The following is a 14,527-nucleotide window of genomic DNA, read 5'->3' on the forward strand; positions in this document are numbered from 1 at the left end:
GCCGCACTACACTGGTGACCTCGACGCTGGTTCAGCCGCCGCTGACCAACAGAACGCGCCATGTCAAACAACGCAGTTGCGGTGAAGCTCCCTGAGTTTTGGGAAGCTCAGGCCGAGGTATGGTTCGTGCAGGCCGAGGCACAGTTCCAACTTCGAGGCGTAACGGCGGATGAGACGCGTTATTACCACGTCATCGCCGCCCTCGGGCCCGGCACAGCCGCCCGAGTCGTGTCCGTCCTGCGGAACCCACCGGCCGACCACAGGTACGAGGTGCTCAAGCGTCTCCTCATCGCCACGTTCGGCCTCACGGAGTGCGAACGGGCCGACCGCCTCCTGGACCTTCCCGAACTCGGCGACACACGACCATCGGTCCGGATGGACTACATGCTGTCGCTGCTGGGTGACAAAGCCCCGGATTTTTTTATTCGGGCGCTCTTTCTACGCCAGCTACCGGCACAGGTACGCCTCGCGTTGGTCGGTTCCAAAATAAAGGAACCCAGCGCTCTGGCCGTCCAGGCCGACAAGTTTTTCGCGGCTTGTGACATGCGGGCGAGAGTCGGTGCGGCCGTCGCGGATCCCGAGGCTGATGCTGCTGCACACCTCATGGATCCCGAGGCTGATGCCGATGCACACCTCGTGGCCGCCGCCGCGCCCCGCCCACCACCACCGCGAAAGCCGCAGCCTCCGCCTCTGCCGCAAACCTGGTGCCGTTTCCATGCTAGGTTTGGCCACAAGGCTAGGAATTGTTGCCCGCCGTGCTCGTTTGGCAAGTCGGGAAACGCCTGGGCCGGCGCTCGGTAGCGGCTTTGAGCGTCGGCCTTTCCGGCAGCCTCCTTTTTGTCACGGACACCTTGTCCGGGCGTCGCTTCCTCTGCGACACAGGCGCACAGGTGAGCGTTATCCCCGCCTCCACGTCCGACAAGCGAACCGCGGGCAGGGGCCCCGCGTTGCTTGCAGCCAACGGTACACCCATACGCACATTCGGGAAGCGCTGCCTCTCCCTGCGGTTCGGAGGGCAACGCTTTCAATGGACGTTCGTAACCGCCAGCGTGCCCATGGCATTGCTCGGTGCGGACTTCCTATGTGCAAATGGGTTGTTGGTGGACGTGAAGCACAGACGCCTCGTCCAGGCCGAAACGTTCAGCTCGCTTGCTTGCACGCTGAGCAGTTCGTTGGGCAGCTCCCTGAGCGGCTCACAGAGCGGCTCGCCAAGCGGCTTGCTGAGCGGTTCAGTCCCGGCGAGGTTGGTCTGTACGCTTCCGGCAGCGGACGAGTTCACCCGCCTCCTCGCCAGCTTCCCGGCCCTCACGCGGCCCACCTTCTCGGCGGTGGCCATCAAGCATGGGGTGGAACATCACATCCCCACCGTCGGGCCACCGGTCTACGCCCGGGCACGCCGCCTCGAGCCGACGAAGCTCGCGGTGGCAAAGGCGGAGTTCGCTACGCTGGAGCGGCTGGGCACTGTACGGCGCTCCAAGAGCGCTTGGGCGTCGCCACTGCACATCGTGCCGAAGCCCGGCGGGGGATGGCGGCCGTGCGGAGACTACCGCCTCCTCAACGATGCCACCACCCCCGACCGCTACCCGGTCCCTCACATTCAGGACTTTTCCGCCCGGTTGGCGAAAATGTCCTTCTTTTCTAAGGTGGACCTCATCCGCGGATACCACCAGGCCCCCGTCAGGCCGGAGGACATACCGAAGAAGGCCGTCATTACACCATTTGGCCTCTTCGAGTTTCTTTGGATGCCCTTCGTGTTGAAGAATTCGGCTCAGGCGTTCAAACGGTTGATGGACAGCGTCTTGCGCGACTTGGATTGCGTTTACGTCTACCTGGACGACATCCTCGTCGCAAGCGCGTCCGGCGAAGAGCACCTCCGCCACCTCCGCACGCTCTTCGAACGCCTGGGCCAGCATGGCCTGATCGTAAACCCTGCCAAGTGCCGGTTTGGCGTCGCCGAAATCGACTTTTTGGGGCACCGCGTCACCAGGCACGGGGCCACCCCCTTACCGGCAAAGGTGGAGGCGGTCAAGGGGTTTCCGCACCCCCGCACGATCAGGGGGCACCAGGAGTTCCTGGGCATGGTGAACTTTTACCACCGTTTCCTGCCCCGCGTCGCCCAGCTCCTGCGCCCCCTGCACGAGGCCCTCCGGGGGAAGCCGGGCAAAGGTAACATTGTTTGGACCCAGCAGATGGACGCGGCGTTCGCGGGCGCGAAGCTCGCCTTGGCTAACGCCACCATGCTCGCGGACCCGGCGCTCGATGCACCGATCGCCCTCACCACCGAGACGTCGGACTACGCGGTGGGCGCGGTGCACGAGCAATGGGTGTGTGGTGCTTGGCAACCGCTGGCGTTTTTCAGCCGGCAGCTTCGCCCGCACGAACACCGGTACAGCACCTTCGACCGCGAGTTGCTCGGGCTCCACCTGGCGGTCCGGCACTTCCGCCATCTGCCCGAGGGCCGTTCGTTCACGGCCTTCGTCGACCACAAGCCCCTGGTCTTCGCGATGGCCAAGGTCGCCGAGCCATGGTCGGCCCGGCAGCAGCGTCACCTCTCGGCCGTGTCCGAGTACACGACGGACATCCGGCACGTCACGGGAAAGGACAACCCGGTGGCGGATTGCCTTTCCCGGTCCGTCGCCCACGCGGTCCACCTCGGGATCGACTATGCCCGGATGGCGGCGGACCAGACCGCCGACCCCGACGTCCAGGCCTTGCGGACCGCCGTCACGGGCCTCCGCGTCACCGAGGTGCCGTTCGACGGCGCGGGCACGGCCCTCTTGTGCGACGTCTCCCTCGGGCGGCCTCGCCCCATCGTGCCCGCGGGCTGGCAGCGCCGGGTTTTTGACGCCATCCACGGCCTGTCCCACCCGGGCACGAAGGCCTCCCAGAGGCTGGTCGCCGACAAGTTCGTCTGGCATGGCCTTCGGAAGGCCGTCCGCGATTGGACCAGGACGTGCCTCGCATGCCATCGCGCGAAGGTGCACCTCCACACACAGGCCCCGTTGGCCCCGTTCACGGTGCCCGAACGTCGGTTCGACCACGTTCACGTGGACTTGGTGGGACCTCTGCCCCCCTCGCGGGGTTTCACCCACGTCCTCATCATGGTGGACCGCATCACCCGGTGGCCGGAGGTCGTGCCTTTGGCGGCGACGACGGCGGCGGGCGTCGTGCAGCCGTTCCTCGCCACCTGGGTTGCCCGGTTCGGCGCCCCCTCGGACATCTCGTCCGACCGCGGCCCCCAGTTCACCTCGGAGCTCTGGGGGGCGGCGCGCGGGGGCTCGGCGTCCAGCTGCACCGCACCACGGCCTACCACCCCCAGGCCAACAGCCTGTGCGAGCGCTTCCACCGCTCCTTGAAGGCCGCGCTCCGGGCCACCCTCCGCGACGGCGGCTGGGTCGACAGGCTCCCCTGGGTCCTGCTGGGCCTCCTGATGGCGCCCAAGGACGACCTGCGCGCATCCGCGGCGGTATTGGTCTTCGGACAACCGCTGCGGGTGCCGTGCGAGTTCCTCCCCGACTCCACGGCACCATGGTCCTCGGCGCAGCAGCGCTCCGCACTGCAGGAGACCGCCCGGAGGTTTGCCCCGGTGCCGACGGCGCACCACGGGTGCCCGCCAACGCACGTCGCCCCGGAGCTTCGCACGGCGGAGTACGTGTTCGTCCGCCACGCCGCCCACCGGACACCGCTGCGGCCCCCGTACGACGGGCCCTTCCGCGTGCTGGAGACCGGGGCGAAACACTTCACCCTTGACATCGGCGGTACTCCTGACCACGTTTCCGTGGACCGCCTCAAGCCGGCCCACCTCGACGTGGACCACCCCCCGCCAGTGGCTCGGCCCCCGCGCCGGAGGTCCGCCCGCCGGCACGCTCCCCCCCCCCCCCCCCGGTCCTGCACCCATCCCAGGTGCCGCTGGAGGCATCCCAGATGACATCCCGGCATCCCAGACGCCGCCAGCCGCTAGAGGGCGCTTCGGCCGGGTCATCCGTTTGCCCCGCAAACTGACCCTTCAGGTGCGCGGGAATTCTGGGGGGGGGGGGGGGGGCGTGTGGCGGACACGATGGCTCGCTGGCGCGGTGACATCATTCCGCGCAATAAGAGGGTGTCGGCCACGCCCGAGGAGTAGGCGTGGCCTCGGGATATACACGGGGCGTGCAGCCCCGAGCACGTCAGTGCTATAGTTGAGCTTTGGAATAAAGACTCTTTTTGGTTACCCGCGTTGTTGCTTTTCTTCTTGGCAAACAAGTCGTGCGCATAGCGCCGCACTACACCGTCATCATTGTTCCAAGCGATCTGCAAAATCTTCCCAGTCCTCATCTGGCTGGTACTCTGATCGAATCTCCACGGACAGGACAATGCCAAAATAATGAGCAATGTGTCAATCTAGTCATCAACTGTGACTTAATGTATCCATTGGATTGAGGGGTGAAAAGTAAGACAACCAAGTCGGACCAGCACATTTATTCAATGCACTTCATCATTCTTCATCTTCTTATTCTTCATCTTCTTCAGGTTCTTCATCATTGAGAGATAGGGCCAGAAATTATATGCAGCATAATATTTCAAACACTTGTGGAAGAGTTGTGACAAAACTTGGTGGATGAGTTGGTTTGGTGAGAACAAGCCGTTGTTTCCTGTGGAACTTTCTGTCGGTAGGGAGTCCCAATATGGCGGCCGCGTGGCCTCATCAGCAAACGCACTCTCATCGGCGGGTAGTTCCTCTATTTAATGGAGCTCAGAGCGCATACTTCCGACAGGCTGAGCAGTTTACGTTTTATATCCCAGTGATATATTCTGCAGCTTTTAAGGCAATGTTAAAGTATAGTGTCTAATAAAGTTCTAGAGTTGCTAACACAAGACTGAATGGGCATTACCTTATAAAAAAACAACAACAACCGAGGAAGGAATTCCTCACGAGATACTGAAACGTATGACGTAATCACGGCGCGCCACGGACGTAACACGATGGGACCGTTGAAATTTATACACAGGACATACAATCATGGTTAAAGTTAATTTTTTTTCTCAATACCCTATTGGTTTGCAATTACTTTCAACATATCGTTATAATACTTTCGGTGGAATAGAAAAATCCGCGAGAATTTAAATATTTTTTTGAATAAACCGGAAGTAATATCGTTAAGCCTTTTCCACCATTTTGACTTTTCCAAGGTAGGTGCTTCTTTGACTCGTGGATCGGAATCTCCTGCAATCGTTGCAATTGAATGCCATCCATTTTAGTTTTTCCTCTCATGTTGTTGTTGGCAGCGTTTTCGGTTTGTACATTGCTAAATGTTTATCCATGCGGGTTTGAAATGTTACATAACAGATTTAACGTCGGCCTTCTGTCTGTCACTAAAAATCTCATTTGACAATGACATGAAAACATGGTTGGATATGACAATCTGACGAAGTGTTTGAAAATGTTTTAATTTATATTGTTTCTCATTTACTGCTTTCTCCTGCAAGCAGCCATCATGCCGGCCCTATAGTCCAGTAATAATGTGACGACCTCACACTAATTGCAACAGAAGCAAGCTCAAAACTGATTTTGTATCCTCAATATGTCCTGAATGAGGAAAAAAAAGTGTTAAGGAATTGCATGGGTGGAAAGTTTTGAAAAATGCATAAATATGATCCTACCCAAAAACCGATTTTTAGCCCTTTCTGCTAGATTTGACTATGCTGTATTTTTTTCCTTGAAGCAAAAAAACATACAGAATATCAGTGCTGATATTCTGTATGTTTTTTCTGTATGCATATTTTTCAACGTGCATATTTTTTTCCCCACTTTCAGGAAATGGAGGCATATGAACAGTGTGTCATTTGCAAGCAGTCTGTGGACGGAGGAGTGGCGTCAGTATCAACACTTGGAGAGAAGGGAAGTTCATCTATCAACCAGGCCAGTAAAAAAAGGGGAGACAATATTCATGCTGTACCTGGTGATAAGATACACAAAGACTGTCGCTGGACATACATTAATCCACAACAGATAGCCAAGGACACCAGGCAACAAGAGTCAGAAACAAGTACAAGCAGTGAGAGTCCTACACTAAGATCGACTACAGGGAGGTTCTCTTACAGTACCGATTGCCTGTTTTGTGGCACACCAGCTCAGTTTGGAAAAAAGAGAAAGAAGCCAAGTGAAGTCAGTGTTTTCCAAGTCAAGACAATTGAATTCAAGGACACGCTTTTGGCAACATGTCGTGCACGAGGTGATGACTGGTCAGAGACTGTGAAGGCACGGATTCTGCATGTGCATGACCTACATGCAGCAGATGCAGTCTACCACCAGACTTGCAGTGTGAATTTTCGCACATACAAGCAGATACCAGTAGCGTATCAGACAAACACAGAAGACTCCAAGAGGAGGAAGGCTGGTCGGCCTGTCGTTGATGAGAGGACAGCAGCATTCTTGGAGGTTGCGAAGTATATAGAAGAAAATGATGACGAGCAGATCACCATAAATGATCTAATTGACCTCATGCAGCAGAAGCTTGCACACAGTGAACATGAACCATACGGTTACACCCATATGAAGAAGAGTCTGCAAAAACACTTCGGTGAGAAGATAATATACACCGAGATCAATGGGAAACCAAATTTGGTTACCATCAGGACAACAGCCAGGGTGGTGCTGCAAGACTACTATGAGACACAGCAGAAACAAACAAACACAGAAGATCAAGAGAAGATCAAGCTTGTGCAGGCAGCTGCAAAGCTCATCAAACAAGATATCAAAGACATCGGGTTATCCTATGAGTCTTACCCAGCTCTTGATGACATAGAATCGCAAGAGGCTGGCGTCAGATTTCTTCCAGATACTCTTCGCGTGCTCCTGGAAGAACTATTTGCCGGGACCAAAACTCAAGCCAAAGTGGCGGCAATTGGACAAGCAATGATGCAGGCAACTATACTAGACCAAGAGTCATGTTAGCACCACTTCAGTTTGGGTTGGGCGTGCAACTATATCACCACTTTGCATCGCGGTTCCTCATTGATACTCTTCATCACCTTGGGTTTTGTTGCGCATACCAGGAGGTGCACCAGTTTGAACGAAATGCAGCCAAATTCCATGGAACAAACATTCCTGACCTATCGACAGAGTTTGTCCAATATGTAGCTGACAATGTCGACCATAACATCCGCACGCTTGATGGGCTTGGTACATTCCATTGTATAGGAATGATTGCAGCCATAACCCCTGGAATTAGATCAAGGCAGCCAATCCCCAGGATCAAGGCTACTTCCTTGGATGTGGCAATGGTTGGAAGGGCACAAGTACGGTACCACAAAGACGAAAGGCACAATTTGACGGCACTGACCTACCAGAAGCTTGTCAACCTTCAGGTCCAGAACAGCTGTGAAAATCTTGATGTCCTGTGGAAAGCATCCGTCCTCTTTGGGTCTCCCAGACCTGCATGGTCAGGAATGATGCAGTTCGTGCATTATGGTGACCACCCTGGCAAAGCAACTGTTATGCTTCTGCCGATGATCGATCTGAAACCCAGTGATAGCACATGCATATTCTCGACCCTGACATTTGTTAGTGAGCATGCACGATGCCACAATGTCACCCCAATAATCACGTTTGATCAGCCACTCTGGTGGAAGGCTCTCAGGATTATCAACTCTGAGCCAATGGAAAGTGATCTGAGACGAATAGTCTTGCGTTTGGGTGGCTTCCATGCAGAAATGAGCTTCCTCGGTTGCATCGGACACTTGATGGCCTCATCTGGGCTACAAGAACTGCTGGAGTTGATCTATGCCCCAAACGCAGTAATCCACATGATGTGTGGCAAAGCTGTTGCGCGAGCAGTTCGTGCACACTTAATTGTTGATGCAGCCCTCAATGCACTGATGCTATCAAACGTGTTCGATTTCCATCTACCACAGCAATCTGGAACTACAGACAACAGTAAGGATGGAGAGTCAGAGTCAGCCGAAGCAGCTGCAGCTGCAAGGCCACCGGATCATAAGATAACAGATGGAAGCAGAGATGCGGACCTGGAGGGAGCTTATAAGATCTATGAGAAGCTGATAAATGGGGCTATATCTGCTGAAGAAGTTTGTCAGTCTGAAGTTCTAGTGAGAATCAAAGACCGCCTTCAAAAGCACATCGAGTCCACCAAGAAGTCCTCTAGAACTTCAGCTCTCTGGGTTCAGTACATGGACATCCTGGACATCCTACGAAAATACATCAGTGCAGAACGCACTGGAAACTGGGCCTTACATCTGCAGGCTATCCAGGACATGCTACCCTATCTGGCAGCATCAGGACACAATCTTTACACCAAATCTGCCAGGGTGTACCTTCAGCAGATGCACAACCTCAAGACTGAACACCCAGAAGTCCAACAACGTTTCGAGGAAGGGTTCCACGTGATTTGGCGATGCGATCGCCTATGGGCAGGTCTCTCACTTGACCTGGTCATTGAGCAGGTTCTGATGAGAAGTTTAAAAACCAGTGGTGGGCTCACACGAGGGCGAGGGATGACGGAGCAACAGCGTCTGTTGTGGCTGCTATCGATGCCCGCCTGTGCAGAAGTAAACCAGGCAATGGAGGGACTCACGGGGGTCAACTACAACACTGGAGAGCAGAACAAAGACATGACCAAAGCAAGGCAATCCCGTGACTGGAAGGACACACTGACAGTTCTCAGTTATCTGCAGGAGCAAAATCCATTCAGCAATGACCCGAGCTTCCGGAATATTGCCACTGGGGAGAATGCCCTTTCCACCGTCAACATTGATACAGCACAGTCCGTTGGCACTGCGATACTGAAGTCTATGGATGGACACACCTGCTGAGTTCACCTTCAAGAGGAAGGATCAAGCTGTCACTCTCGGCATGAAGTCTTCTGTAAGGATCGATGATTTTCTTACCCATGCTGCCCTCACTTTCTTATCCACACGAGCCCCACTTTCTTACCACGCCCCCCCCCCCCACTTTCTTACCCACACTGCCCCCACTTTCTTACCCACACTGCCCCCACTTTCTTACCTATGCTGCTCCCACTTTCTTACATCCCCCGCTTTCTTACCACGCTTACCCCACCCCCCACTGTCTTACCCATGCTGCTCCCACTTTCTTACCCACGCTGCTCCCACTTTCTTATCCACGCTGCTCCCACTTTCTTATCCACGCTGCTCCCACTTTCTTACCCACGCTGCTCCCACTTTCTTACCCACGCTGCTCCCACTTTCTTACCCACGCTGCTCCCACTTTCTTACCCACGCTGCTCCCACTATCTTACCCACGCTGCTCCCACTTTCTTATCCACGCTGCTCCCACTTTCTTACCCACGCTGCTCCCACTTTCTTACCCAGGCTGCTCCCACTTTCTTACCCAGGCTGCTCCCACTTTCTTATCCACGCTGCTCCCACTTTCTTACCCACGCTGCTACCACTTTCTTACCCACGCTGCTCCCACATTCTTACCCACGCTGCTCCCACATTCTTACCCACGCTGCTCCCACATTCTTACCCACGCTGCTCCCACTTTCTTACCCACTCTGCTCCCACTTTCTTACCCACTCTGCTCCCACTTTCTTACCCACGCTGCTCCCACTTTCTTGTCCACGCTGCTCCCACTTTCTTATCCACGCTGCTCCCACTTTCTTACCCACGCTGCTACCACTTTCTCACCACACTACCCCCACTTTCTCACCACGCTACCCACACTTTCTCACCACGCTACCCCCACTTGCTCACCACGCTACCCCCACTTTTTCACCACGCTACCCCCACTTTTTCACCACGCTACCCCCACTTTTTCACCACGCTACCCCCACTTTTTCACCATGCTACCCCCACTCTTACCATGCTACCCCCACTCTTACCATGCTACCCCCACTCTTACCACGCTACCCCCACTCTTACCATGCTATCCCCACTTTCTTACCACGCTACCCCCACTTTCTCACCACGCTACCCCCACTTTCTTACCACGCTACCCCCACTTTCTTACCACGCTACCCCCACTTTCTTACCACGCTACCCCCACTTTCTTACCACGCTACCCCCACTTTCTTACCACGCTACCCCCACTTTCTTACCACGCTACCCCCACTTTCTTGCCACGCTATCCCCACTTTCTTACCACGCTACCCCCACTTTCTTACCACGCTACCCCCACTTTCTTACCACGCTACCCCCACTTTCTTACCACGCTACCCCCACTTTCTTACCACGCTACCCCCACTTTCTTACCACGCTACCCCCACTTTCTTACCACGCTACCCCCACTTTCTTACCACGCCACCCCCACTTTCTTACCACGCCACCCCCACTTTCTTACCACGCCACCCCCACTTTCTTACCACGCCACCCCCACTTTCTTACCACGCCACCCCCACTTTCTTACCACGCCACCCCCACTTTCTTACCACGCCACCCCCACTTTCTTACCACGCCACCCCCACTTTCTTACCACGCCACCCCCACTTTCTTACCACGCCACCCCCACTTTCTTACCACGCCACCCCCACTTTCTTACCACGCCACCCCCACTTTCTTACCACGCCACCCCCACTTTCTTACCACGCCACCCCCACTTTCTTACCACGCCACCCCCACTTTCTTACCACGCCACCCCCGCTTTCTTACCACGCCACCCCCGCTTTCTTACCACGCTACCCCCGCTTTCTTACCACGCTACCCCCGCTTTCTTACCACGCTACCCCCGCTTTCTTACCACGCTACCCCCGCTTTCTTACCACGCTACCCCCGCTTTCTTAACACGCTACCCCCGCTTTCTTACCACGCTACCCCCGCTTTCTTACCACGCTACCCCCGCTTTCTTACCACGCTACCCCCGCTTTCTTACCACGCTACCCCCGCTTTCTTACCACGCTACCCCCGCTTTCTTACCACGCTACCCCCGCTTTCTTACCACGCTACCCCCGCTTTCTTACCACGCTACCCCCGCTTTCTTACCACGCTACCCCCGCTTTCTTACCACGCTACCCCCACTTTCTTACCACGCTACCCCCACTTTCTTACCACGCTACCCCCACTTTCTTACCACGCTACCCCCACTTTCTTACCACGCTACCCCCACTTTCTTACCACGCTACCCCCACTTTCTTACCACGCTACCCCCACTTTCTCACCACGCTACCCCCACTTTCTTACCACGCTACCCCCACTTTCTTACCACGCTACCCCCACTTTGTAACCCATGCTATCCCCACTTTTTAACCCACACCACCCCCCACTTTCATAGCCAAACTGGCGCAAACCGAAGGGAATTGACAATCGTGTTCGTCGGAGGTTCAAGGGACAGTGCCGCATGCCAAAAATTGGTTACGGAAGCAACAAGAAGACCACGTTCATGCTGCCATCCGGATTCCACAAGCTTCTCATCCACAATGTGCGTGAACTTGAGGTCCTCATGATGAGCAACAGGTGAGCGAGTATCCATTTGTTGTTCTGTGCACCTGATTGTTATTTCAAATTTCCATGATTTCTGTGCTGCCAGAACCTCTCAAATGTAACTGCTGTGCTTCCTTGTGCTCAGTGGTTTGTTGGATTATCGAGAGGAAAATCGATACAGTGCGACCCATTCCATTGTTGCTCAGTTTTAGTAGGGATAAATGGAAGAAAGCCTGTGACATCTTGTTTATGGTACAAATTTAAACCACACTCTTCCCAACGACGCGAACCTCCCTCTCCCTCCTTTATTTGTTTTCTTCCACCTTGACCGTAACTCTGCTGCAGTATCACCTGCTTACCTTTAAATGGTTCGTTAATGGTGTTTAAATAAATATTGCAGGTTGGATGTTGTGAATATAATCTGTATTGTGCACAAACGAATACAAATGTGTTGTTTATTCTGCTCCCTGTTCCCCCGTATATTTATTTTGACCACATCCTGTGACATCTTTAATCTCTTATCACGTAGATCTGCCATTTTATGAGACCAGTCTGTCCAAAATGTCACAGAATTTGTTGAGCGATTAAGACTGATCACAGTTGGACATGCTGAGACTGATCTCATTTGATGGTAGTGTTTCTCTTTGTGATGTTGTGCACAAAATTGGGTGTGGAAGGAACCAGGTGACGTTTGATGGGAGAGGACTAATGGGAATGTGGACCATCTTCTCTCGATGCTAGTGATATATCTGTGATCTACTGAGGCTTTTTTCTAAATTCCACCTATTTTGGCGTTAGAGGAAAAATAACCTTTGGCTCCATAATCTCCCTTTGTTGTTGGCAGTGGTGGCCAACATGGTCATGGAAACCCTTTCCAATTTAGATGTGCAGCCCCAATGCTGTTTTGATTCTTGGTTGACCTGTTTGTCATCTCCGAGTGTTGTCATGAATACAATGCACAGCAGCATTGATTGTTTTTCTGACACCAAGTGAAGTTCACATTTGCGGAACAGTCTGGATCTCTGGCCTTCCTGGACATCTTGGTAACAAGGAATCACAGACCTTAGAGTGCTGGAATCCATCATGGTTATTCAACTCGGGACATGCTGCTACTTCTCTCCCGGCAATAGCCAGAGACCTGGAATGTCAAACAAGAGGTCAGGACATATATCGGCATTTATTACAATCTGGCATCCTCCTCTGCTTGCCAAGTTCACTGCCTGTGGCATGCAATTCCATCTTCATACCTTAGCCTTCTGACGTCCTCAACTCGCGCAGGCGACATGTCACCAATGGAATCCTTTCCTCTTCTCTCCTAGTGGAAGCTGGAGTGCCCCTCGACAGGATTGGGGAAGATTTTGTTGATTTAATCTGGAAATTATTGAATGCTGGTCTGACAAATGCAACAAATGAATTTTTTTTATTACAAGCAAATTTCACATTTATCCTGTCGCTCCAGAAGGATCGTCCAATGACCTCGCTTATCCATCTCCACATTCAACCACTGGAAGAGGTTCAGTCTCTTAAAATTTTAGAGCTCACAACCATCCAGGACTTTTAATGGGCTGCCCATGGTGCCAATGCGACCTCCAAAGGCAGCTTCAGATTGGGCATCCTTTGTAAATTTGTCATTCCTTGGAAAAGTTGAACCACTCGTAAGAAGAAAAGAAAAAAAATCCCACGACGCTTTCACAAAGAGTAGGTGAGCTAGCTACCGCCAGCGCCTTGGCCAAATCCCAGCTCTTATCTACAGTGGGCACTGCATCAGCGGCACAGCTGCACCCTCAGCAAATTATGCTATCCACAGCCATGCACTGCATACAAAAGGGACTTCTAGTAAAACTGGAACTAAAATGTAATTACTACATCCTGAACAAGTGTTGGAAATGTTGTTTCCTCCCCCACCCCTCTGCAACATTATTCATGTGTAAGAGTAGTTTTTGTATCAAATTATTATTTTGCAAACTTATTGCCTGCGTGTGTGCGTGCATCGTGTCGTGTCATCTCGTCTCATCTCGCTCCGTACTTTGTAGGTTATCTGTGTCCTCGGTCACTGGGCAGGAACTAAATCCAACTATTGGTCTAGTTCGATAGGTTGTCATTGTGGGGATTTGGTTCAACTTCATTGCATCACTTGTTTCTTTAAAAATTCATTGTTTTGGCTTGTGGAAGAGATAGGACAGAGACCAGATCAGGATACAACATACCAAAGGGGAAAACAGGAGAAAGGGAATTGTGTACCCATTTGTTTTGCACACAAAATCTAAAAATGAAATCTCTAAACATAATTCCCCATCCCGTGCTTTTGTTCTGCAGGACTCACTGTGCAGAGATTGCTCACAACGTCTTGTCCCAGAAACACAAGACTATTGTCGAGAGGGCACCACTGCTTCCGATCAAACTCACCAACTGAAATGCTCAGCTGCGTCATGAAGAGAATGAACGAATGATTGATTGGAAGATATTTTCCTTTGTTCTTTGCTTGTGGAGAATAAATGCTCACTTTCACATCGAGTTGATCAAAGTTACTTCTCTTTAGTCTATAAACTTTATCTGCTTCTGTTTTATTGTTATCCCCACCAGTGAAGGTGGACGGACAGAGGTTGTTTTCACCCCTGTTTGTTTGTCTGTGAACAGGATATCTCAAAATGTTATTTTTCTTATTTTCATATGCCAGCACCCTGGAGAAGTGTCGGAAATTACAAAAAGTTACAAAAATTACAAAAAGTTATTTTTCAAAAAGTTAAAAAACTGCGACAGTTTGGGTGTGTGACAAGGACAAATTGATTTGATTTTGGTGAAGATCCAGATCCTAGACTTTAAGTGATTCTTGAGCATTGAGGGATAGAGCCAAAAAAGATATACGGTGTAGCATGGTATTTCAAAAAGTTGTGGATGAGTTTTATTGTTATTTGTTCGATGACGAGAACAAGCCGATTAGATTTTGGTTCAGGTCTGGATCCAGATCTGGCCTATCGGTGGGATACAAAACGTAAACGGTTCAGCCTGGTGGAATTATGCGCCCTACCGAGGGCCTTCCTGATAGTGCATAAAAATAATGGTTCACACATGTCTTTGCAATTGATAAATTACAAAAACCACTATTTTTCTCCACCACAAACCAAGTAAAAATATAACCTTATGTAGCCCATGT

At 52.6% G+C, this 14,527-nt stretch overlaps 1 protein-coding gene across 1 annotated transcript; it reads left to right on the forward strand.

The window, feature by feature from the left end:
- Positions 1-6,923: 6,923 nt before the first annotated feature.
- LOC137424917 (uncharacterized) lies at positions 6,924-13,881 on the forward strand. Its single transcript, XM_068112817.2, has 3 exons — positions 6,924-8,860; positions 11,225-11,406; positions 13,690-13,881. Exon 1 carries the CDS (start codon positions 6,928-6,930, stop codon positions 8,806-8,808), a length of 1,881 nt encoding a protein of 626 aa, XP_067968918.2. The 5' UTR covers positions 6,924-6,927; the 3' UTR covers positions 8,809-8,860; positions 11,225-11,406; positions 13,690-13,881.
- The last annotated feature ends 646 nt before the right edge of the window (positions 13,882-14,527 follow it).

The sequence above is a fragment of the Myxine glutinosa genome, chromosome 4 (genome assembly GCF_964187855.1).
Source record: "Myxine glutinosa chromosome 4, kmMyxGlut1.1, whole genome shotgun sequence".
Taxonomy (NCBI): domain Eukaryota; kingdom Metazoa; phylum Chordata; class Myxini; order Myxiniformes; family Myxinidae; genus Myxine; species Myxine glutinosa.

Bases quoted from the DNA above. Each gene is read 5' to 3' on its own strand.
- LOC137424917 (XM_068112817.2), top strand. From the start codon at position 6,928: ATGTTAGCACCACTTCAGTTTGGGTTGGGCGTGCAACTATATCACCAC.